Source organism: Bubalus kerabau, chromosome 9, assembly GCF_029407905.1.
Source record: "Bubalus kerabau isolate K-KA32 ecotype Philippines breed swamp buffalo chromosome 9, PCC_UOA_SB_1v2, whole genome shotgun sequence".
Lineage (NCBI taxonomy): Eukaryota > Metazoa > Chordata > Mammalia > Artiodactyla > Bovidae > Bubalus > Bubalus kerabau.
Window position 1 is genome coordinate 103,553,628 of NC_073632.1, and position 24,795 is coordinate 103,578,422.

The 24,795-nt window shown below is 40.6% G+C and overlaps 1 protein-coding gene across 3 annotated transcripts in view; it reads right to left on the reverse strand.

The window, feature by feature from the left end:
* The window catches only part of RSPH3 (radial spoke head 3), a 42,494-nt gene that overhangs the window by 12,056 nt on the left and 5,643 nt on the right, over nt 1–24,795 (reverse strand). The window contains exons 3-9 of one of the 3 annotated variants that reach the window (XM_055536125.1): nt 24,413–24,554; nt 20,502–20,647; nt 19,253–19,456; nt 14,680–14,842; nt 13,890–13,976; nt 12,978–13,337; nt 8,688–8,937 (exon numbers count right to left, since the gene is read on the reverse strand). In XM_055536125.1, coding sequence (XP_055392100.1) covers nt 13,024–13,337; nt 13,890–13,976; nt 14,680–14,842; nt 19,253–19,456; nt 20,502–20,647; nt 24,413–24,554 — 1,056 coding nt within the window. In that variant the 3' untranslated portion in view covers nt 8,688–8,937; nt 12,978–13,023. Of the gene's footprint in view, nt 1–8,687; nt 8,938–12,292; nt 13,338–13,889; nt 13,977–14,679; nt 14,843–19,252; nt 19,457–20,501; nt 20,648–24,412; nt 24,555–24,795 lie in introns of those variants that run through there. The other 2 variants (XM_055536124.1, XM_055536123.1) reach the window with 2 other exon arrangements.

Sequence of the window (24,795 nt, forward strand, 5' to 3'; positions counted from 1 at the left end):
TTTTATTTATTCTTTGATGGGTATTTAGATTCTTCCTGTTTTTTGGCTTTTATGAATAATGTTGCTATGAACATTCATGCACACATTTCTGTATGGATGTGTTTTTATTTCCCCCCGGGTGGAGAAATGGAATACCTAGGAGTGGAACTGCGGGATAAACATGTAATTGTATTCTTGCTGGGAGACTCCCATGGACAGAGGAGCCTGGTGGGCTAGTCCATAGCGTCTCACAGAGTTGGACATGACTGAAGTGACTTATGTAACTGTATGTTTAACATTTTAAGAAACTGACAAACTGTTTTCCAAAGTGGCTGTACCATCTTACGATCTGATCAGTAGTGGATGAGATTTCTCTTTCCAACTTCTCTTTATCCTCATCATCTTTTGCTACTGACTTTGATTTTAACCATCTTAGTAGTGGGTATGAAGTAGTGTAATAATGTGACTTTGATTTGTATTTCCTTGTTGACTAATGATGTGGAATACATTTCATGTGCTCATTGGCCATTTGTTTAAAAAAATATCTATTCAAATCCTTTGCTGATTTTAAAATTGGATCGTTGTTTTATTGTTGTTTGGGAAAAACCTGAATGAACTTTTTGGCCAACTCAGTATTTAAGTCTTTAATTTCTTTCATCAGTTTTGTTGTTTTCATTATGTAAGTTTTGCACCTCTTTGATTAAATTAGTACTTAAGTATTTTATCCAACCAGTCCATCCTAAAAGGAGATTAGTCCTGGGTGTTCATTGGAAGGACTGATGCTGAGGCTGAAATTCCAATACTTTGGCCACCTGATTCGAAGAGCTGACTCATTTGAAAAGACCCTGATGCTGGGAAAGATTGAGGGCAGGAGAAGGGGATGACAGAAGATGAGATGGTTGGATGGCATCACTGACTCAATGGACATGGGTTTGGGTGGACTCCGGGAGCTGGTGATGGACAGGGAGGCAGAGTCAGACACGACTGAGCAACTGAACTGAACTAAGTATTTTATCCCTTTTGGTGCTATTATAAATAAAATTACTTTAATTTCCTTTCAGACTGTTAACTGTCAATATGTAGAAATATAATTGACTTTTGCATACTATTGATTTTATAGGCTGAAAACTTGTTGAACTCTGTTAATTCTAGTATTCTTTTTGTCAATTTTTAAAGTTTCTATACACAAGGCTTCCCCTGTGGCACCATGGTAAAGAATCTACCTGCCAAGACATGTGGGAGATCCAGGTTTGATCCCTGGGTCAGGAAGATCCCCTGGAAGAGGAAATGCCAATCCACTCCGGTAGTCATGCCTGGGAAATCCCATGGACAGAGGAGCCTGGTAGGCTACAGTCTGTGAGGTCTCAAAGAGTCAGACACGACTGAGGACGCATGAATGAATACACAAGGCATTGTCTTCTGCAGTTAAGAGTTTTACTTTTCCTTTCCAATCCGGATGTTAGATGCATTTATTTTTCCTGCCAAACTGCCATTGCCAGAACTTCCAGTACAATGCTGAATACAAGTGGCAACAATAGATATTTTTGTTCCTGATCTTAGGGGGGAAAAGCATTCAGTCTTTCACATTAGGTTATGATGTTAGCTGTGGGGTTTTCCTAAATGCCTCTTATAGGGCTGAGGGAGGTCTCTGCTATTCCCGGTGTGGTTGGCTTGTTGCTGCTGTTCAGTTGCTCAGGCACATCCGACTCTTTGAGACCCCATGAACTACAGTACCCCATGCTTCCCTGTCCATCACCACCTTCCGGTGCTTGCTCAAACTCATGTCCATCAAGTCGGTGATGCCATCCAACCATCTTATCCTGTGTCATCCCCTTTTCCTCCTGCCTTCAATCTTTCCCAGCATCAGGGTCTTTTCCAATGAGTTGGCTCTTCACATCAGGTGGCCAAAGTATTGGAGTTTCAGCTTCAGCATCTGTCCTTCCAATGAATATTCAGGACTGATTTCCTTTAGGATGGACTGGTTTGATCTCCTTGCTGTCCAAGGGACTCTCAAGAGTCTTCTCCAGTACCACTGTTCAAAAGCATCAGTTCTTGGTGCTCAGCCTTCTTTATGGTCCAATCCTCACATAATGCCCACTGTGTTTTGACCCTTCAATACTGTATTGGCTCTTCTGGGTCTTTTGCCTCTCCACATCATCAGTTTGTTGATATCTGTAAGCTCATTAGCTGGGATTTTGATTGGGATTGCATTGAATCTATAGATCAAGTTGGGAGGAACTGACATTTTGACAATCTTGAGTTGCCCTATTCATCAACATGAAATGTTTCTCCACTTAGTTTGATTTCATTCATCAGTTTTGTAGTTTTCCTCATATAAATCTTATACACATTTTGTTAGACTTATAACTAAGTATTTCATTTTGGGGAGGTTCTAATGTTAGTGATTTTAATTTTAAATTCCTTTGTCAATTGCTGGTATATAGGAAAGCGATAAATGTTTATATTAATCTTCCATTTTGCCACCTTACTACTAGTTTCAGGAATCTTTTTGGTGATTCTTTGGGATTTTCTACATCGACAATCATGTCATCTGCAAACAAATAGTTTTATTTCTTCATTGTCAATCTATATACTTGTTATTTCCTTGTTTTACTGCATTACCTGGGACTCAGTATATTGAAAAGGAATGGTCAGAGAGGACATCCTTGCGCTATAACTGATCCTAGTGGGAAAGATTCTAGTTTGTCACCATGGTGTTAGCCCTAACGTGTCTTTTTTTTTTTTTTTTGGTAGCTATTCCTTATAAAATTACCCTCATTTCTACTTACTGAGGGATTTTTCTTTTTCCAAATCATGAATGGGTGTTGAATTTTGTCAAATGCTATTGCTGCATCTATTGATATGATCATGTGGTGTTTCTTTTTAAGCCTGTTTCTGTGACAGATTACATTAACTGAATTTGAAATGTTAAACCAATCTGGCATTCCTGGGATAAATCTACTAAGTCATGGTTTATAATTTCTATTATACATTGTTGAATTGAATATCCTAGTATTTTGCTGCAGATTTTTCCAACTAGGTTCATGAGAGATATTGGTCTGTAATTTTCTTGCAATGTCTAATTTTGGTATTTAATGTTGGTCTTATAGAGTAGGTTAGGAAGTATTCCTTCTATTTTTATCATGTGAAAGAAACTGTAGAGAACGGGTATAATTTGTTAAATGGTGTTTGGTAGAATCCCCCAGAGAACTCATGTGGACCTGGTGTTTTCTGTTTTGTAAGGTTGTTAATTCAATATATTTAATAAAGACTGCAGATGGTGATTGCAGCCATGAAATTAAAAGATGCTTACTCCTTGGAAGGAAAGTTATGACTAACCTAGATAGCATATTCAAAAGCAGAGACATTACTTTGCCAACAAAGGTCCGTCTAGTCAAGGCTATGGTTTTTCCAGTGGTCATGTATGGATGTGAGAGTTGGACTGTGAAGAAAGCTGAGCACTGAAGAATTGATGCTTTTGAACTGTGGTGTTGGAGAAGACTCTTGAGAGTCCCTTGGACTGCAAGGAGATTCAACCAGTCCATCCTAAAGGAGATCAGTCCTGGGTATTCATTAAGAACTGATGCTGAGGCTGAAACTCCGATACCTTGGCCACCTCATGTGAAGAATTGACTCATTGGAAAAGACTCTGATGCTGGGAGGTACTGGGGGCAGGAGGATAAGGGGACGACAGAGGATGAGATGGCTGGATGGCATCATCGACTCAATGGACATGAGTTTGAGTGAACTCTGGGAGTTGGTGATGGACAGGGAGGCCTGGTGTGCTGCAATTCATGGGGTCACAAAGAGTTGGACACGACTGAGCGACTGAACTGAACTGAACTGAAGTGAATAGATATAGGCTTATTCAGATTGCCTACTTTCTCCTGCATTTTTAAGAACAGTTTTGTTGGATATAAAATTCCTGAATGGCATCTTTTTTCTTTTAGCACTCTTGAGTATATAATTTCATTGTCTTCTGATCTCTATGGTGTCTGAATAAAAATAAGTTGCTAATATTGAGGAGTCTTTGTATATGATGAGCTATTTTTGTCTTGCTGCTGTTGACACCCAAGGCATGCTGTACCCAAATATGCCTCAGGGCATATTGATGGTTTTGAATTAAAGTTACTTGAGAAACAGTCAGTGAAAAAAAAAAAAAGCATATAAAAAACCCACTGTGCCCCCAACTCCTTACTTCTTAAGAGTGGGAAATAAATCTCCCATGTGAAGAAGGTATCCTCCCTACACCAGGAGGGTAGAAAGCATCCTTAACAACACAGTTAGGGATTCAAGGCTAAGAAAGCTCTGTGAAGAAATACTGTTACTTCATTTCTCTGCTGCTCTAAGCACAAGCCCCTTTGTTTTGTTGACATTTACAAATAATTGTTTTGTTGTCTAAAAATGATATTCAAACAATTTGTTTTGGTGACTTTGGGGGTCCTATTTCTATGATACCTCTGTGCATACAAATGCAATTGATTTTTTTTTTCCCTCCTGTTAATCTGTCCTGTGTCAATTTAATGATTAGACATTAGACCAGCCAGAAGAACTCAAGATGGGTGGGGTGGAATATCCCCCTCCCCAACACTGTTTCAGAACTGTCTTTGTCTCTCGGCAGTTGTGGATCTCTTTGAGTTTATTATACATGAAATTCACTGAACTTCTTGGGTGTAAATATTAACTTTTTTTTTTGCATCCCATTGATGTTTTCAGCCATGGTTTCTTCAAATGTTCTTTTTGCTCCTTTCTTTCCCCCACTTCTGGGATTTGTACTGTGTACCTGCTGGTATTCTTACAGTGTCTCAGTATAGGGCATGTTTAGTCCCTCCAGTGGCTGAGGTCTCTGAGGCTCTCTTCATTTTTTTTCATTTCAGAGTAGATAATATCAGTTTGATTTAACATCATGGCTTCTTTCTTCTAACAGTTCACATCTGAGACCCTCTGGTTAATTGTTCATTTCAGTTATATTTTTCAACACCAGAATTTCTATTTGGTTCCTTTTTATGATTTCTATCTCTTGATATTCACTTTTTGGTGAGAATCATTCTCATACTTTATTTATACATGGTTTCCTTTAGTTTTTTGTACATATTTACAATTGCTGATTAATGTCTGTCAAGTAGGTTCAAAATTTGAACTTTCTCAGGGACAGTTTCTATCAACTGTTTTTTTTTTTTTTTTGCTTCTGCACTGGCCATACTTTATTTTTTGCATGTCTTGTATTTTTTTGGTTGAAATACAAACATTTCAGAGAGTCAAAATGTGGTAACTCTGGATATCAGATTCTGGCTCTACCTCTTCAACTTGGGTTTTTTGTTGGTGTTTGTCTGTTTGATGGCCTTCATGAACAAATTCTGTAAAGCCTGTATTCTTTGTGCTGCCCCTGAAGTCTGCTCAGCTAGCTTAGTGGGTAGCTAATGATTAAAGAGATTTCTTAAATGTCCTGAATCAGTAAGTCTTACACTTTGCGCTGAGGGTTCTCTGTGTGTTAAGACATGGCTCCAATATTTTAGCAGTTTACAACTCTGACTTTGCTCTCAGCTTCTGCTTGTGTAGATCCTCGATGTCAGCCTGAGATGAGAGATGAGGGCCTTCCCAGGTCTTTCCTGAGCTGTAAGCAGCCCTACAAAGTACCCTATACTTACAGATTCCTGGGAATATGTTGAAACTTTTCAAAACCCCCTACAGACCTCTCATTCCTCAGATTTCCTTTTCAAGTATTCTGGTCAGCCTCTGTTTGCTCCAACTCGCATTTCCACCCCGGGTAGCTGTGATGTTAGACTATTGCTGCTGATTGCTGATTTTCTATTTTTAAACAAATGCCCCGCTGCTGGGACTTTCCTCACCGAGCAAGCTCTGAGTCAGGTCAAATAAAGATAAGCTCTTAAAAGAACTTATCCAGGGAGCTGCCAGACAGGTCGCATACTGACAGATTTCTGGGGATGTGGCTTTTCTGGGGAGCTCTCGGCATGTTTAGTCCCTCCAGTGGCTGACAGGCTTCTGGTTTTCTCAGTTACCATGGTTTTGAGTCTGTTGGTTTTCAAGGTTATTGTGGAGCTGGGAAGAATGGGATGGGAATAGGGCAAATTAAAATGCCACAAAGCTGACTCTTTGGAGATTCAGCCACTTTTCTTGAATAAGTGCTCTTCACCGTTCCAAGTCTTTGGTTAATTTCCAGAATTTAAAAAATGTTATTTTTTGACAAAAATTTTTTTTTTTGGGCCTGTGTTCTTGTTGCTTTTATGGAGGAGCTGATTTTCAGAGGTCCCTACTCTACCAATTCCAGAGTCCCTCTTCCATAAACACTAATTTCTGTCCTGTGTTGTAAAGTAATCATGTATTCAAGACCTGCTGAGGGATATTCAACTTTGGCCCCAGACTGCTATGCCTTTTGAGCTATCTATTTTCCCCTGCTTTTCCATGTACCTTTTTCCCTAATAAGTTTTAGCCTACAGTCTTCCCATAGTGGTCCCCATCTCCTTGTTAATATGCTACTTCTAATATGCTGTGGGGCTAAAAAACAGCCAAATTGGGTAGCAATGTTGAAATAGCTTTGGATGGTCCACATGGCAAAATGGCAACTCAGAAGTCACTTTGGCCTTCCCTCTCTTACGCTCTAAAAATGAGGTTTCTAGACATCTGAATTTAAAGGAAGTGAGTTGGTAATATCCAAATCAGGGGAGACAACGTTTCACAATACTCCTTGCTAAGTTTGATTATCATGTATGGATGTGAGAGTTGGACTGTGAAGAAGGCTGAGTGCCGAAGAATTGATGCTTTTGAACTGTGGTGTTGGAAAAGACTCTTGAGAGTCCCTTGGACTGCCAAGGAGATCCAACCAGTCCATTCTGAAGGAGATCAGCCCTGGGATTTCTTTGGAAGGAATGATGCTAAAGCTGAAACTCCAGTACTTTGGCCACCTCATGTGAAGAGTTGACTCATTGGAAATAAGACTCTGATGCTGGGAGGGATTAGGGGCAAGAGGAGAAGGGGACGACAGAAGATGAGATGGCTGGATGGCATCACTGACTCAATGGACCTGAGTGTCAGTGACCTCCAGGAGTTGGTGATGGACAGGGAGGCCTGGTGTGCGGCGATTCATGGGGTCGCAGAGTCGGACACGACTGAGCGACTGATCTGATCTGATCTGATAGTAGTATACCTAATTCTGGGAAACATGTTTTAAGATGACTTTGACCAAACAGAAATTTCAAAGTAATAGTAACCAGGATGGAGAGTGGGAAAGTTCTGAAACTATTCTCTATGAGGAATAATTGGGATGAGTGGTGGTACTTCATTGGGAGAAAGAAAAATCTGGGAAAAAAAAAAGAAAAAAAAAAAACAAACCCCAAAAAACTATTGGAGTATAGGATAGGGCTGGTATGTAAATAAAATTATTCTGTCTCTCTCCACCATAATCATGCCAGTTGATTATAGGTTATAAACCAAAAGGCATAGGTTATAATGGGACAGGGGCTTCCCAGGTGGCACTTCCCAGGTGGCAGGAGGTAAAGAACCCTCCTGCCAGTGCAGGGGACATAAGAGATGTGGGTTTGGTCCCTGGGTTGGGAAGATCCCCTGGAGGAGGGAGGGCATGGCGATCCACTCTAGTATTCTTGCCCGGAGGATCCTATGAACAGAGGAGCCTGGTGGGCTACAGTCCGTCAGGTTGCAAACAGTCGGATATGATTGAGGCAACTTAGCACGCATAACGGGACAGATTTTGACTCAGTGTAAAAGAAATTTCTAATCATGAGAATTGTGCAACAATGTACTTGAGTAAGTATTTACCATGTCTTGAGCCTGGGGAGACAAAACTATGTAAGAATTGCTGTTCTAGGGCAGCTTAAAAAGGGAAAGCCCCATCCTCAGTGACTAAACAAAGACCAAGTGACCACCTGTTAAGGATACTGTATTGGATAGGAGGCTGGATTATACAACAGCTAAAGTCTATTCTGACACTACCATTTTAAGGGTCTGAGATATAGGGTGGAGTCCACTGCCACCTCTATAGAGCTGGCAGATAACCTGGGGGCAAGATAAAATACTCAGTGTGAGTCTAGCTTCTCCAAGGAGTACAATATATTTTTGAACTCTTTTCTCTACCAAGGTCTCTTTATGGTCATTAAATTATGTTTGAAGTTGGAAGCAGGTTAATTTTGCTTTAGGGATTTACTGACACCTAGTGGTAAAAAACAGGTATCAATATAATCCAAAATGCCGCTGCTGCTGCTGCTGCTGCCAAGTCGCTTCAGTCGTGTACGACTCTGTGCGACCCCACAGATGGCAGCCCACCAGGCTCCCCCGTCCCTGGGATTCTCCAGGCAAGAACACTGGAGTGGGTTGCCATTTCCTTCTCCAATGCATGAAAGTGAAAAGTCAAAGTGAAGTCGCTCAGTCGTGTCCGACTCTTAGCAACCCCATGGACTGCAGCCTACCAGGCTCCTCTGTCCATGGGATTTTCCAGGCAAGAGTACTGGAGTGGGGTCTCATTGCCTTCTCCGAATCCAAAATGTTAGAAGACCATCATATATAATCATTATCAAAAATAAAAATATATAATAAAATACATAATTTATGTTATAAATGCATATGGTAATAAAAATGTATTAGTATTTCAAATTTTATTTTCAAAAACAATTTAAAAATCCTTTAAATGTTATATTTTTATACTGAAATTTCAAACTTCAATATCTTGACTGATTTTATTTATAAGCAAACCTTTAACCATTACTGTATCTTTTGTGTGTGTGCCTGTGCGCTCAGTTGTATCTGCCTCTCTGCAGCCTCATAGACTGTAGCCTGGCAGGCTCTTCTCTCCATGGAATTTTCTAGGCAAGAATACTGGAGCAGGTGGCCATCTCCTCCTCCAGGGGATCTTCCAGACCCAGGGATCGAATCCACATCTCTTGTGTCTCCTGATTGGCAGGTGGATTCTTTACCACTAGCCTCCACCTGGGAAGCCAGTAATACCATATCTTTTAAGTCATATATTTCATTAATTATATTCTCAAGATTTAAGAAAAACAAAAAGTATCATCTAAACTATCAGTTTATTAAATTTTAATTTGTAAGTTGAAAGCACTAAAACAAAAAGGTAAATATGTTCCAATTCAAAGGGAGAATTATAGACATCAATCCCACAGCATTAACAGTAGTTTTTCATGATAGTGACACCTGATCTGTAACGTTTTTGTTTGGGTCTCTGACTGTGAACAAACTTGGAAAAGGTTGGTTCTGGTTAGATCTTGGAGCTATGGCAAAAAAAACAATAGGTACTAATTGGTCTATGGGGAAATTAAATGCATATTTGGGCTTTTTCAGAATGCCTTTATTTTTAAAATTTTATTTTTTTGGCCACATTGTGTGGCATATGGGATCTTAGTTCTCCAACCAGGGGTGAAACCTATGGCCCTGCACTGGGAGCTTGGAGTCTTAACCACTGGACTGCAAGGGAAGCCCCCGGAATGCTTTTATGCTAAATAAACTGAGATAAATGGCTATGGCTTTTGAGCTCTAGAATATATTAAAAATTATACAAATTTATAGCAATTTATAAAAATTGCTGTGATTCACCTACAAACAAAAGAGAAAAGCAGAATGTATCAGATTTTGCATAGTAAATAAAGCATATGAAAGCTAAATCTAAAAGTTGTAGATTAAAAACTTAGCTGATATGATTGATACATTTTAACAACATTGACAAGTAAATGAAAGTTTTAAGGTGAGAAGAAATGAGCATGATTAACCTTCTGATGATTATACCATAGTGTTTTGCTATGCTATGCCACTTCTCCCACGCCCATTACGAGTTTTAGAGGAATTATCATCTCCAAATACGACTTCTTTCTGCAAGACCTCCACTCTCCCATCTGCTTTCAAAATAAACCAGTTCTTTTCCCTAACTAAAGGGGCAACCTCCTTGCATGTGGTGAACTCAAGACCAGCTGGTCTGGCTCTGGTGTCTGCTGTTGACCATGCTGTACTGCTGAGTGACTTCTCAGGCCACACCAGCATTCCTCAGCTCTTAGTGTTAGCTGAAAACAGAAAGGACCAGAACTCCTAAGAAGAACATGAGCAAATGTGAGCACAGATAATTCAGTTTCCACTCAACATTTTTCTTTTTCTACAGATAATGTATCACCAGCTTCTCCACGTTTTTTTCACAGGGACAGTGTCCTAACCTCTTGATTATTTCTGTTTCTCTCTAGGATGGAATAGGCAGTTAAGCTTAACTAGCTTCAGTATGGTGGTCTACAGACTTAGGTTTCTTTAATAAACTGAATTAACTTATGGAATTATGGAACTCAGAATGAGAAGTTTAGCAAAGTATCTGCAAAGTGTTACTGAGAAGGAGGATTAGAATTGTAGAAGATAATCAACCTTCACTCCATTTTGAAAGCATTCTTAAAATTAAAAAAAAAAAAGAATTCCTGGTCTTATCACCAAAATTAGTATCTTGTAAATCTTAGGATGATCACTGAGGCTTCCCTGGTGGCTCAGTGGTAAAGAATCCACCTGCCAATGCAGGAGATGGGGATTGGATCCCTGGACTGGGAAGATCCCCTGGAGGAGGGCATGGCAACTCACTCTAGTATTTCTTGCCTGGGAAATCCCATGGACAGAGAAGCCTGGCGTGCTCCAGTCCAAAGAGCTGGACACGACTGAGCAACTAAACAACAGCAGCAACAAATTTTACGATAATCACAGACTGTTTAAGAAGATGGAACTAACTCAGCAATGAAAGGGGACAGATTGCATTTTTTTAAATGCTGTTAATTCAATAATTTATTTATTCTTTGTACCTCACAAAAGTGCAAGGTTGTTGAGAAGAAAAGGATAGTAGATTGCAAGGAAGGGCATCTGGGCTCCAGCTTTCATCCCATCACTTGCTAGGCTGGTCACTTTACCGAAAACCCCTTAGAATCCCTGAGCTGTGGTTTCCTCTCTCAGCCCTGCTTCGCTCAGCTCCACTGTGAGGCTGTAACAGCAGGTTCCGTGTGGTGCTCAGCACACAGCAGGCACTCAGTTAACACTTGCTGACTGAACAGACCAATGACTGATTGAAAACGAAAATAAAAACATCGTCACATCTACCTCAGAAGGGCTGCTCTGCCGTTAAAATGATGTAGGGATATAAAATGTGGGCAATTAGTTTGAGAATCATGAGAAGTGCTACCGAGACATACAGCGCAGTTCTTTTTACAAATGGAGAAAGATGTTCTTATGTATTTTTAATGCCACGTTTAAAAAGAAACTAAGGTAAATGTGATAATAACTGCAAGCTATTTCAAACCAATACAGCTTATATTTTCACAAATATTCTGAGAAAAATAGACTGTATCTGAAGCCTCAGAAGACATCACTGATTAGAGATTAATATAACTTTCAGTTCAGTTCAGTCGCTCAGTTGTGTCTGACTCTTTGCAACCCCACGGACTGCAGCATGCCAGGCCTCCCTGTCCATCACCACCTCCCAGAGCTTGCTCAAACACATGTCCTTTGAGTTGGTGATGCCATCCTCTGTCGTTCCCCTTACTCCTCCTGCCTTCAATCTTTCCCAGCATCAGGGTCTTTTCAATGAGGCATTTCTTTGCATCAGGTGGCCAAAGTATTGGAGCTTCAGCATCAGTCCTTCCAATGAATATTCAGGACTGATTTCCTTTAGGATTGACTAGTTGGATCTCCTTGCAGTCCAAGGGACTCTCAGGAGTGTTCTCCAGCACCACAGTTCAAAAGTATCAATTCTTCGGCGCTCAGCTTTCTTTATGGTCCAACTCTCACATCCATATGTGACTAATGGAAAAACCAGAGCTTTGACTAGATGGACCTTTGTTGGCAAAGTAATATCTCTGCTTTTTAATACACTATCTAGGTTGGTCATAGCTTTTCTTCCAAGGAGCAAGCGTCTTTTAATTTCATGGCTGCAGTCACCATCTGCAGTGATTTTGGAGCCCAAGAAAATAAAGTCTGTCACTGTTTCCATTGTTTCCCCATCTATTTGCCATGAAGTGATAGGATCGGATGCCATGATCTTAGTTTTTTGAACGTTGAGTTTTAAGCCAGAGTTTTATATCTCTAATATAACTTTAGAGGTAAAAAATATCTGATTTTCACATCACCAAATAAGTTCAGATTAAAAAGTCAAATGGCAATTACCTATAATACAGTTGTATCTGACCACATTCAAAAAAAAGTATTTATATGTACTGATGTTGAAAAGTCTAAGATAGACTGTTAGGTGAAAATGCAAGTACTATAACCCATATATTGCCAGATGTTCAAATCTTTATCTCCAGAAATATCTTATAAAAGGCCTGGAGGGTACATAGAATGGTTTGATGGATGACACAGGCTATCTGAGGAGGGACCTTTAGCTTCATTGGTATTGCCTGAAATTTTTTAATAGCAGGAATGTGAACAAATAGATGAGAGCTTTACTTGAATACTGAAGATGGAACAGGTAAGTGTTTAACTTTATACAGACAAGGGTATATTTCTTGCTATTTGCAAGGAGAGAACACTGGGGCTTTCAGGAACCCAACCTTGAGGGATTCCTGCCTGGGGTAAATTAAACAGTTTTTCTACAGAGAAGAAAAGCTCAGTGGCTAACAGAACTGGTATCTAACATTAAATATCATACTTACTAAAAAAAGAGAAAGAAACTACAAAACTAAAGAAAAATGTATTAGTGATATGTAGTGGTCATGGGACAAATAAGGAAAAATATATTGGTTATATAGTGGTGATGGAAGGAGTAAGGAAACAAATATTAGTTATATATACTGGTAATAGGAAGCTTGAAATTAGACATAATTCTCATTAGAGTTACAGTATGGCTCCTAAAGAGTCTACTATTAAATAAATAAGGTTTCATTTAAAAAATTAGTTTTATTATTTCAACATATTTGATTTGCCCAGTCCATGAGACAAAAAGACACGCTGACTAAACACAACATAATTTCCATGAGCTGAGGGGACTCACGCATCGTTACCTGATTGGCTGCAGTGCTGACTGGCTCCATGGCGCTGGGGCTCCCTCTATTGCAACAGCTCCTCCCTCTTGGAAGATTTCCTCATTTCTGTCAGTTCGTCATTTTCTTCCGCGAGCTGCCTCTCCCGGGATGACACTCTCTCCGCGTACCTTGCGTCGTACGGCGTTCTCTGTAGGGAGTCTCTGTCTGGAAGGGGTCTCTGGGCCTGGGATGCACCCTGATCCTGGGATTCAAAACCCACCAGGGGCTCTCTTGTTCCTCCGGGACTACCGAGTCCATACTCAGGCCTCACAGGGGCGTGCCTGCCCTCCTTCTGCTCATAGAGATTCAGTCGTCTCTCAACCACCTCACGAATCAACACTGAAAATTGTACGTACAGAAATCACTATGACTTTTCATATTTTAGTAGTTATAACGCTCGCTTATAGATGAGTCTAAAATATTCACCAGGCCTTGTCCCTTCCCTGTATCATGACCTTTTATACCAAGTCAGCAATATGTACCTTCTGTGCCACTTAAAGGAATTCTATTCAATGCCTGTTTTAACAGAATATGATTTATAAAGTAATGACAGAAGATGTTAATTCTGATCAAATTATAAAAGAACCAAAAATAATACTGAAGGTAAAAATAGGTACCTTTGTTAAATGGTAACCCACTCCAGTACCCTTGCCTGGAAAATCCCATGGATGGAGGAGCCTGGTATGCTACAGTCCATGGGGTCGCAAAGAGTCAGACACGACTGAGCAACTTCACTTCACTTTGTTAATAGAATTGATATACTGAAAATTTAAGAACCAAAACTGTAAAATTAACATCCTTTTTCTGTATGTTCTTTTTACTGAAAAATTTCAGAGATGACTTTTCAATAACATAAAAGAACTTACTGTCAAAAAAAAAAAAAGAACTTACTGTCAAGCACTGTTCTTCCCACCATGCTGGACTCCATGGTTTTGTCAACTTCATTCATTAGCCATGGGAGGAATCCTATCTCAATATCTGTAATTTAAAAAGTTAATTTCATTAAGTGATTTTTATGAATCATTACAAACTGGAAGAATCTGTGCTTTTCCCCTAATGTTACAGATATATTAGCCTTGTTTTCTTATTATAAAAATGTCAAACAGACTTGTATAGTATCACTTTTGCTGTATAGTATTCTCTCTATGTGGTCTGGTCCATTACGTTTCTATGAAGTATAAATGGTATTTGCAAAATTATGAGGCCTTCCCTGGAGTCAAAGCCTTCAGAACTGACTTTATAGGCACTGCGTGAGATGAAAGGAGCTGGGGTTATGGGGGATATCCATATGGGGGATATCCGGTCCATATTTTTCTATTCTCCAATGGTGTTTCTCAGTAAACATTCTAAAATCTTTGTAACACACCTCTTATTAGAAACGGTACTTTCTTAAAACAACTATAATTGATTTTAAAATTTGGCCCAGAGATAGAAAGATTCCCTGATAGCTCAGTTGGGAAAGAATCTGCCTGCGAAGCAGGAGATCCTAGTTTGATTCCTGGGTAGGGAAGTTCCGCTGGAGAAGGGATAGGCTACCCACTCCAGTATTCTTGGGCTTCCTGTGTGGCTCAGCTGGTAAAGAAAGATTCCAATTCAAAATAAAAATGGGCACAACATGAACTCAAACCATTAGCAGGACGCTTATTGTAACAGTTAATCTAACAAAAGACCTCCAACAAACCTCTTTCAATGGGATCATAAAAGTAGCCACCATCCCGAAGGCTGTCAAAAACTGACGGGAGGAGGTCGGCCAGGTAACGCTGTGCAAACGCTCGGGCCGCGATCTTCTGCGAAGTCTCGTTATGCTTGTGAACCACCTGCCATTGCTGCTGCTTCCGACGTTCCTGCCCGAGGAAAACACCATCACAGGTGGCTATGCAGCTATTATGTCTTCCCCAGATCCCGATTCTCATGAGTAGGAGAATTTGTACTTATACTTGTATCCAAAAATGGACAGCAAGGTGTCTATGATCAGTTCATATTTTTCACTAAGATTTTAATGAATTTCAACAGCTAAGTAGGTACTGAATTTAGAGGAGATGATGCTTAAGGTAAAATTCATTTCCTGATCCATTTTCAAGTAAAGTAATTTCAGGATATACATGTCTGACTGAAATCAAAGAATAATAATAGTTATCTGTATTTTTAATTAGTATTATAAAGTATTGCTGATATGAAAATTATAGTTGCTTAGACATCTTTGATTAAAAAACTCAGGCCAATAAATTGTCTCATTTATAATGATTCTTTGAATTTGTAAAGTTCTGAAAATTATAAAACCTTTTTTTTGCTGTTGCTATTTATAGATCATATGAAATCTGTGAAGCTAATGAACTACCTTCTCTACTTCCATGCAGAAATGGGAACATTAACATATTTTCTAATTAGTCTACTTTCAAAGTTGAAGTAAATATAAATCTAGATGACTTGTATTCTTGGTTTTTTCATATTTCCTAATCAGATCAGATCAGATCAGTTGCTCAGTCGTGTCTTACTCTTTGCGACCCCATGAATCGCAGCACGCCAGGCCTCCCTGTCCATCACCAACTCCCGGAGTTCACTCAGACTCACGTCCATAGTTCACTCAGACTCACGTCCATCGAGTCAGTGATGCCATCCAGCCATCTCATCCTCTGTTGTCCCCTTCTCCTCCTGCCCCCAATCCCTCCCAGCATCAGAGTCTTTTCCAATGAGTCAACTCCGCATGAGGTGGTCAAAGTACTGGAGTTTTCAGCTTTAGCATCATTCCTTCCAAAGAAATCCCAGGGCTGATCTCCTTCACAACGGACTGGTTGGATCTCCTTGCAGTCCAAGGGACTCTCAAGAGTCTTCTCCAACACCACAGTTCAAAAGCATCAATTCTTCGGCACTCAGCTTTCTTCACAGTCCAACTCTCACATCGATATATGACCACAGGAAAAACCATAGCCTTGACTAGACAAACCTTTGTTGGCAAAGTAATGTCTCTGCTTTTGAATATGCTATCTAGGTTGGTCATAACTTTCCTTCCAAGGAATAAGCGTCTTTGAATTTCATGGCTGCAGTCACCATTTGCAGTGATTTTAGAACCCCCCAAAATAAAGTCTGACACTGTTTCCACTGTTTCCCCATCTATTTCCCATTAAGTGGTGGGACTGGATGCCATGATCTTCGTTTTCTGAATGTTGAGCTTTAAGCCAACTTTTTCACTCTCCACTTTCACTTTCATCAAGAGGCTTTTGAGTTCCTCTTCACTTTCTGCCATAAGGGTGGTGTCATCTGCATATCTGAGGTTATTGATATTTCTCCCTGCAATCTTGATTCCAACTTGTGTTTCTCCCAGTCCAGAGTTTCTCATGATGTACTCTGCATATAAGTTAAATAAACAGGGTGACAATATACAGCCTTGACGAACTCCTTTTCCTATTTGGAACCAGTCTGTTGTTCCATGTCCAGTTCTAACTGTTGCTTCCTGACCTACATACAAATTTCTCAAGAGGCAGATCAGGTGGTCTGGTATTCCCATGTCTTTCAGAATTTTCCACAGTTTATTGTGATCCACACAGTCAAAGGCTTTGGCATTGTCGATAAAGCAGAAATAGATGTTTTTCTGGAACTCTCTTGCTTTTTCCATGATCCAGCGGATGTTGGCAATTTGATCTCTGGTTCCTCTGCCTTTTCTAAAACCAGCTTGAACATCAGGAAGGTCACGGTTCATGTATTGCTGAAGCCTGGCTTGGAGAATTTTGAGCATTACTTTACTAGCGTGTGAGATGAGTGCAATTGTGCGGTAGTTTGAGCATTCTTTGGCATTGCCTTTCTTTGGGGTTGGAATGAAAACTGACCTTTTCCAGTCCTGTGGCCACTGCTTAGTTTTCCAAATTTGCTGGCATATTGAGTGCAGCACTTCCACAGCATCATCTTTCAGGATTTGGAATAGCTCAACTGGAATTCCATCACCTCCACTAGCTTTGTTCGTAGTGATGTTTTCTAAGGCCCACTTGACTTCACATTCCAGGATGTCTGGCTCTAGGTTAGTGATCACACCATCGTGATTATCTGGGTCGGGAAGATCTTTTTTGTACAGTTCTTCTGTGCATTCTTGCCATCTCTTCTTAATATTTTCTGCTTCTGCTAGGTCCATACCATTTCTGTCCTTTATCGAGCTCATCTTTGCATGAAATGTTCCTTTGGTATCTCTGATTTTCTTGAAGAGATCCCTAGTCTTTCCCATTCTGTTGTTTTCCTCTATTTCTTTGCATTGATCACTGAAGAAGGCTTTCTTATCTCTTCTTGCTATTCTTTGGAACTCTGCATTCAGATGCTTATATCTTTCCTTTTCTCCTTTGCTTTTTGCTTCTCTTCTTTTCACAGCTATTTGTAAGTAAGACGGTAGGTGTTGCAAGAGGGAATCAGAGGGCAAACACACTGAAACCATACTCACAGAAAACTAGTCAATCTAATCACACTAGGACCACAGCCTTGTCTAACTCAATGAAACTAAGCCATGCCCGTGGGGCAACCCAAGACGGGCGGGTCATGGTGGAGAGATTTGACAGAATGTGGTCCATTGGAGAAGGGAATGGCAAACCACTTCAGTATTCTTGCCTTGAGAACCCCATGAACAGTATGAAAAGGCAAAATATTTCCTAATAGTAAATAATATATATTATAAAAAATGAAGAATACAAGTCATTCAGATTTATATTTGCTTAAACTTTGAAAATATTTCCTAATAGTAAGTAAGGGCTTCCCAGGTGGCTCAGTGGTAAAGAATCTAACTGATGAGCAGGAGACATGGGTTCAATTCCTGGGTCAGGAAGGTCCCCTGGAGGAGGAAATGGCAACCCACTCCAGTACTCTTGCCTGAGATATTCCATGGACAAAGGACCCTGACAGGCTGCAGTCCGAGTCAGACACGACTGAGCATGCACACACCACCAAACAGTAAATAAACAAATTTAACTATTCTTTGATAAAAACTTCACCAATTATTTCAACAAAGCTGATTTTGTTAGGATTCACCTTATACTTGTGAACATACAATCGTGCATTTGCACAATCCTTATCAACAGACCCATGCTCTTTACAAAGTTACTCATTTTGGAGGAAAACTGAAAGTCCATCTGACTAGGTTTGGAGTAGAATGTTCTGACAACTCAGCTATTCGTGTGGGAAGGTAGACTCTGAGCCCTTTTAGGTGTTTGGCAACCCTTTATCATTTATCCACAGACTTGCCTGGTGGCTCAGATAGCGTCTGTCTACAATGCGGGAGACCTGGGTTTGATCCCTGGGTTGGGAAGATCCCCTAGAGAAGGAAACAGCAACCCACTCCAGTACTCTTGCCTGGAAAATCCCATGGACGGAGGATCCTGGTAGGCTACCGTCCATGGGGTCGCAAAGAGCCGGACAGGACTGAGCGACTTCACTTTCACTTTATCATTTATCCATCCAGTGTTTAACACAGGGTGAGTTATTGCCATCCCCAGACAGATTCTTATTAAACTGTACTGAGCCTAGTGCTTCCTAACCAGAGGTTTGTGGTGTATTTAATGATTGGATTCTACAACTTTTCTTATTAAAGGTTCTAAAAACCTTATAATCTGAAGAAATATTCTGTAAAGACTCAGATAGTAGGTGTATTTGTAAGGGTGTGGAGCAGAGCTAGCCACTGAGAAAAAGACCCAGAATTCTTTCCAGATCCTCTTTCTTACTCCCCATCTACCCAAATACACTCCACTTTTTCCTGCCACCTTTTCTGCCACTGATTTTTGGCAAACTGATGTTATTTCTTCTCCAGGACTCTTGATATTTAAGAGTGCCTTTCATTGGGACATATGTAATTTAAATTGTGACCTGTAGGAATTTTGGGGAACTCTATTTAGGTTGTTGGTGTTATTTAGTCCGACTCTTTGCAACCCCATAGACTGTAGCCTGCCAGGCCTCCTCTCTCCATGGGATTTCCCAGGGAAGAATATTGGAGCGGGCTGCCATTTCCTTCTCTAGGAGTAGAACCTCGGTTGCCTGCACTGGCAGGCAGATTCTTTACTGTTGAGCCACCTGGGAAGTCCATCTCTATTTAGATACATCTATGTAAACTGGAATTTTAAAAATGTAATTGTTCATGAAAGATCGGTGATCTATAGGAGAGACCTGAACAACAAACATGTCTTTTCTAACATGTTTGCCAAGACCTGTTAGCTCTACATGTGATTTTGAACATAATCTGTTAAGTAACCGAAATCTGTCTGAGAGGGAAAACGAAAATTCTCTACTTTTTCCTCCCGGTGTCGCCTCTCCTGCTCTTCAAGTCGCTGGACTTCAGCAAGCTCGACGTTGCGAAGCTCTTCATATGCGTACTGACTGGCCCGCAGGTTCGCCAACTCTTCTTCTTCCATCACTTCCAGAAGAGACTGCTCGATGGTCTTTCCCACCAAAACTTCTAACATTGGTTTAACTTCAAGATCAAAGTCAAAAAGCTTAAACATACAAAACAAATTTAAAATTTTAATCATGGACCAAAGGCTCAGTGAAAAAAATATCCATAAGAGCAGCAATAAATAACAGGATACTACTTGTTGAGGGTCTTCTGTGTGCCAGACAACGAGCTGGTACTTTACCGTTTCTAACCTTCTAAACAGCCCAAAAGGCACAGGGGCTCTTTACAGGCAAAAACTGATAAGAGTCAAAGTTATAAAAAGATCTATTCAATCATCAGAATGAACCTTCATTCTCAATGATTTTCCAATAAAACTCTAAACCCAAGGGAAATATCTTTGTCTTGTTCTCCATCTTTTCTGCTTGATTTTTATTGGTTGTTTTGATAACAGTTTGAAGAACAAAGGAACAAGAATAATGGATACTTTGGTGATTCATCTCTAGGATTTAGAGGCAAATATAGTCTTCTGTATAGATTATGAAGACTAATTTTATTTCCTAATTCAATGACAATACTTTCAAATTCCTTTGCATTTTAAATCTCACTTAAGTCATTATGCACACTGCCTTCTCTTCTTCAGTTTCATAAACTGGCCTGTATTCATGTATTCCACACTGATATAAAAATTAATTATTTTAGGACTTTTTTCCTAACACAGAGAATTATCTTCATAAAACTTATATAATCAACAAGCAACTAGCAGTGGAACCTTTCATATCAGAGATACTATTTTTCCTCATTTGGTACAAATCTACCTTATGTTCATCCATTAAGCAAGTATGCAAACACACAAAAATTAAATATATAAATATTCTAAACACATTTCTAAAATTTTTTATTTCTGATCAGCAAAGAGGGAAAATCAGATCATGGCATTTAATTTTTTTTTTAAAGACTAAAAAGTAAAAGATCATGATATTTAAAAACATTTCTGGGTAGCTCAGGATAAAACCATATACCATTTGGAAGGAAATGCAGTAAGTATTTAGAATCTTCCTGACTGTGAAGTGGTTTGCACTTATGTTAAGGTTTTAATTAAACCTCACTGTTTATAAAGAAGACAGAAGTCTAATAATGTACTATACCTCTCCTTCTAGAATTTCGGTGGCCACATCTTTGCCAGTTTTGGCAGGAATAAAGAGTGGTGTTGGTGGTTTGTCCAAAAATGCATCTGTTTGGCACTCCATATCAACTTCTATTATGCGGTCAGCAATTTCTTCAAGGTATAATTCTAAGAGAACACCATATACATTGAGTTTGAAATTCTGGTCTTTTTCAAGAATTTGAAACTACAGCCCCTTCAAAACAGAAATGAATGGATCAGAATAGAAGTCTTGAAATAAAGGTGCTCAAATGTGGGGTTCAATCCACATAGTGTACTAAGCATTTTTATATATTTGGAAGACCACAGAGTCAGTCAGGCTAGAACATTTACTAAATGTTGAGAGATCACCGAGCTTTGTATTTGAAACGGGCTTCCCTTGTAGCTCAGCTGGTGAAGAACCTGCCTGCAATGCGGGAGACCTGGGCTCGATCCCTGGGTTGGAAAGATCCCCTGGAGAAGGGAAAGGCTACCCACTCCAGTATTCTGGCCTGGAAAATTCCATGGACAGCCCATGGGGTCGCAAAGAGTCAGACATGACTGAGCGACTTTAACTTTGTATTTGAAAACAGAACTAAAGAACGTGAACCTATAGATGTATATACGACACAAAACATAACATGGGATGGAAAGTTAACGAGCCAGCCATGTAACAAGTCTTAAGATAATCAATGTTCAAAGGTTTGAAAATTCCTGGACATGTAAAAAAACTACATGCCGGGAGCCGGCATATTGCACATTGAGTGCATATTGCATATTGAGTGCAGCACTTTCCACAGCATCATCTTTCAGGATCTGGAATAGCTCAACTGGAATTCTATCACTGCTGGGAGCCAGTGTGAGGAGCTCCACCCATGACAAAGGTCATGAGGAAGGAGGCTCGGCATACGCAAAGGCGGGATCGAGCCTCAGGAGTCCCCCTGGAAATTCTCGAGCATCTACCCCCCAAACCAGAGTCTGCCTACTTTCTGCTTTGTGCTTTCACCTACACCTCTGACTTTACAGGGGGCTGTCCCCCACTACCTCTCTCTGAAAAAAAGAGTTAGCTTACAGCTCCAGTTAATAATTCCTGGGTGTGACAGTGTTTCAACCTACAAACTCCTTTGGAAATCCTCTAGCCTGCCTGAATGGGTTTTTCCGGCCACATGTGATTGTTCAGAGCCTCCCAACTGTGAGAGGCAGGAGATGTTCTAAACTGCCTAAACACAGATTCCTTTGAGTAGTTAAAAGATTGATTAGAAATTGTATTGGTGAAGGGTTTTTCACTTGTTGGGCCAATGTTTGCTGCTAAGTCTCCATACTCCTTACCTACTGTGTCCTTGGCAGTGTATTGATTGATATAATGGGCGTATAGAAATGTAAAATGCAGCTTTGTCCAATGCTTTTTGGAAGGCTGGTGCCTGACTTTGGAATAATCACCTTTAGAGAAAAATAAGTTTCTTAAAATGTTAACAGGCCTCCGGGCCAGAAGATGATGTCAATCACCTGAACTTTTGCATATGATAAGTTTGAAAGCCTGGCTTAGATTAGAACCAGGAACTGCTGTCCTTGTATGACTCCACCCCTTCCCCCATTATCCTCTATGCATAACTTAAGGTATAAAAACTACTTTGGAAAATACAGTGCGGGCCTTGTTCACTGAAACTTGGTCTCCCCATGTAACCCTCTCTCCCAAATTCTAGCTGAGTCTCCATCTGGAGCGCGGAACCCACCATGCTTGCTAATTATGCCTGGGCTTCTAAGATCCGACCAGGGAGGCCTCAGTGTCTCCTCTCCTTCGGGAGAACGGAAGGACGCCTGCGGCCTACGTAAGTGGTGCAAACTTCTTGTCTTGAAGTTTTATTGGTCTCCCGCGTAAACCAAGCTGCTCAGCCTCTTTTCTCCACTGAATTTTCCTACTGAGCTATCCTCATTCTATTACTCTTTGTATCCTTAATTAACGTGTAATTAAGCAGTTGTTTCCTGACCCTCGCCTATGCCGTCTCTCCTTCGAATACCCTGGATCAGCTGGGGCTGGACCCTGGCAACTACGCATCACATCATTGGGTTATGGACGTTCTCTCTTGCCTACATATCATAAACAGATATAGGAAAACAAATTTCACCTTGGGAATAATTTACATGAGGCAAGGGCAGTATGGCATCATGCAAAGAACATGAGAACTGGAGTCAGCTGTTGAACATAGGACCTAGCGATTACATCCTCTTTGGGTCTTGGTTTCTTTATCTGCAAAAGGGATCATGGTTATCAGTCACCTACAGTCTGCATAATAATAAAGGAGACACAGGTAAAGGACCTGGTAACGTCTCTGAGACACAGGAAGTACTCAACAAAAAGTGGCTGCTATTCTATCACTTCATATTCTGACGGTATAAGTAAAGACTAAAATTTAGCTCTTACAGAATTACAACTATATTGGCTAATCACAGACATGTACTTATTCTAGACTTGGTCTCAAGGTAGGAAAAAGCTTGGAATGGTCCTCAACCTTTTGTCCTTACTATCCAGAAATATCTCTGGTGAATCCACTCACCATCTTGGCAGGGTGAATCTTAGGTAGTTACATTTTATGTCCAAGGAAAACATCAAGTATTGCTTGACGACCAAGAGTCTGTCAACAACACAGCTGGACCTTATGGGTCCAGGTAAACCCCCACAGCTGACAACAGTCAGATAAGTAGGAAAAGCCTGGCACTAGCCTAGGAACGGAGAAGGCAATGGCACCCCACTCCAGTACTTTTGCCTAGAAAATCCCATGGACGGAGGAGCCTGGGAGGCTGCAGTCCATGGGGTCGCTAAAGTCGGACATGACTGAGCGACTTCACTTTCACTTTTCATTTTCATGCATTGGAGAAGGAAATGGCAACCCATTCCAGTGTTCTTGCCTGGAGAATCCCAGGGACGGGGGAGCCTGGTGGGCGCTGTCTATGTGGGCGCTGTCTATGTGGGCGCACAGAGTCGGACACAACTGAAGTGACTTAGCAGCAGCAGCAGCAGCCTAGGAGAACCTATGTGGCCCTGGGGAGGATGCAAGGGAATGGAGAACAAAAGGAGCTAGAAGAAGAGGCCATGGTGAGAGAGGTGGGGGACTCAGATCTAAACAGGTTTGTGCTGTGCTGTGCTTAGTCACTCAGTCGTGTCCGACTCTTTGCGACCCATGGACTGTAGCCTGCCAGGCTCCTCTGTCCATGGGAATTCTCCAGGCAGGAATACTGGAGTGGGTTGCCATGCCCTCCTCCAGGGGATCTTCCCAACCCAGGTATCAAACACAGGTCTCCTGCATTGCAGGTGGATTCTTTACAAACTGAGCCACCAGTGAAGACCAAGAATACTGGAATGGGTAGCCTATCCCTTCTCCAGGGGAACTTCCGGATCCAGGAATCGAAGTGGAGTCTCCTGCTTTGCAGGCGGATTCTTTACCAGCTGAGCTACCCAGGAAGCCCCGGGATTAGTAAAGCTTGGACTAATAACCCACATTTTCAGATATGCAGTTTTCAGATATTCAGTAAATGCGTTTACTTCTCTCGAAAGACAGAATACCAAAATAAAACTATACTGCTCTCCACCTTCCACGAGTCCAAGAGTGATTCATCTTGGGCTATGAAAAGCAGGAAATACTCCCAGTTGGAGAACAGCATTTGTGAAAAGGGCTGAGAGAATTAATTTGGTCCTTATATTCTTTTTTAAAAAAATCGCCATGTCACATTTTCAGCCATACGCAATATAATAACAATATTCAGTCAATGGGTTTGTTTACTAAACGGACTTCTTCTACCACATGACAGGGAAATACTAGATGGCATAACAGATACATTAATATGAAAGTCAAACAAAATGAACTGACTCAGAAAACCATACACTCTCAGGAGCCACCAAGCCGTGGGCCCACATACCTGTCTGCACGTCCACATGTTTCCTGCCTTCCACGGGTTCGGGTGTACGTGGTCTGAGCTGTTCTTGGGCTCGTTTTCTGGCAAAAGCCCTCCTCCTAGCCTGCTGCTGTCTCTGAATCTCTACAGGATCAGGCTGCCCAGGCTGAATGACAGAAAAGGCTTATAAAATTTAGAAAATATTTCTCAAAGTGTATAGGAGTGCTGCTCCAAAGCAATTCCTGGGTGGCATAAAAGCATCTGTCATAGAATACTTCCTGCTTATCAGTGACTTGGTGATTAAAAATTTATCTGAAATTTGTCAGGCAATTACAAAGGTATCTGGTAAAACACATAAAAGTAACTTCAAAGTATGACTGTTAACCAGAATAAAATGGGTGCAGAAT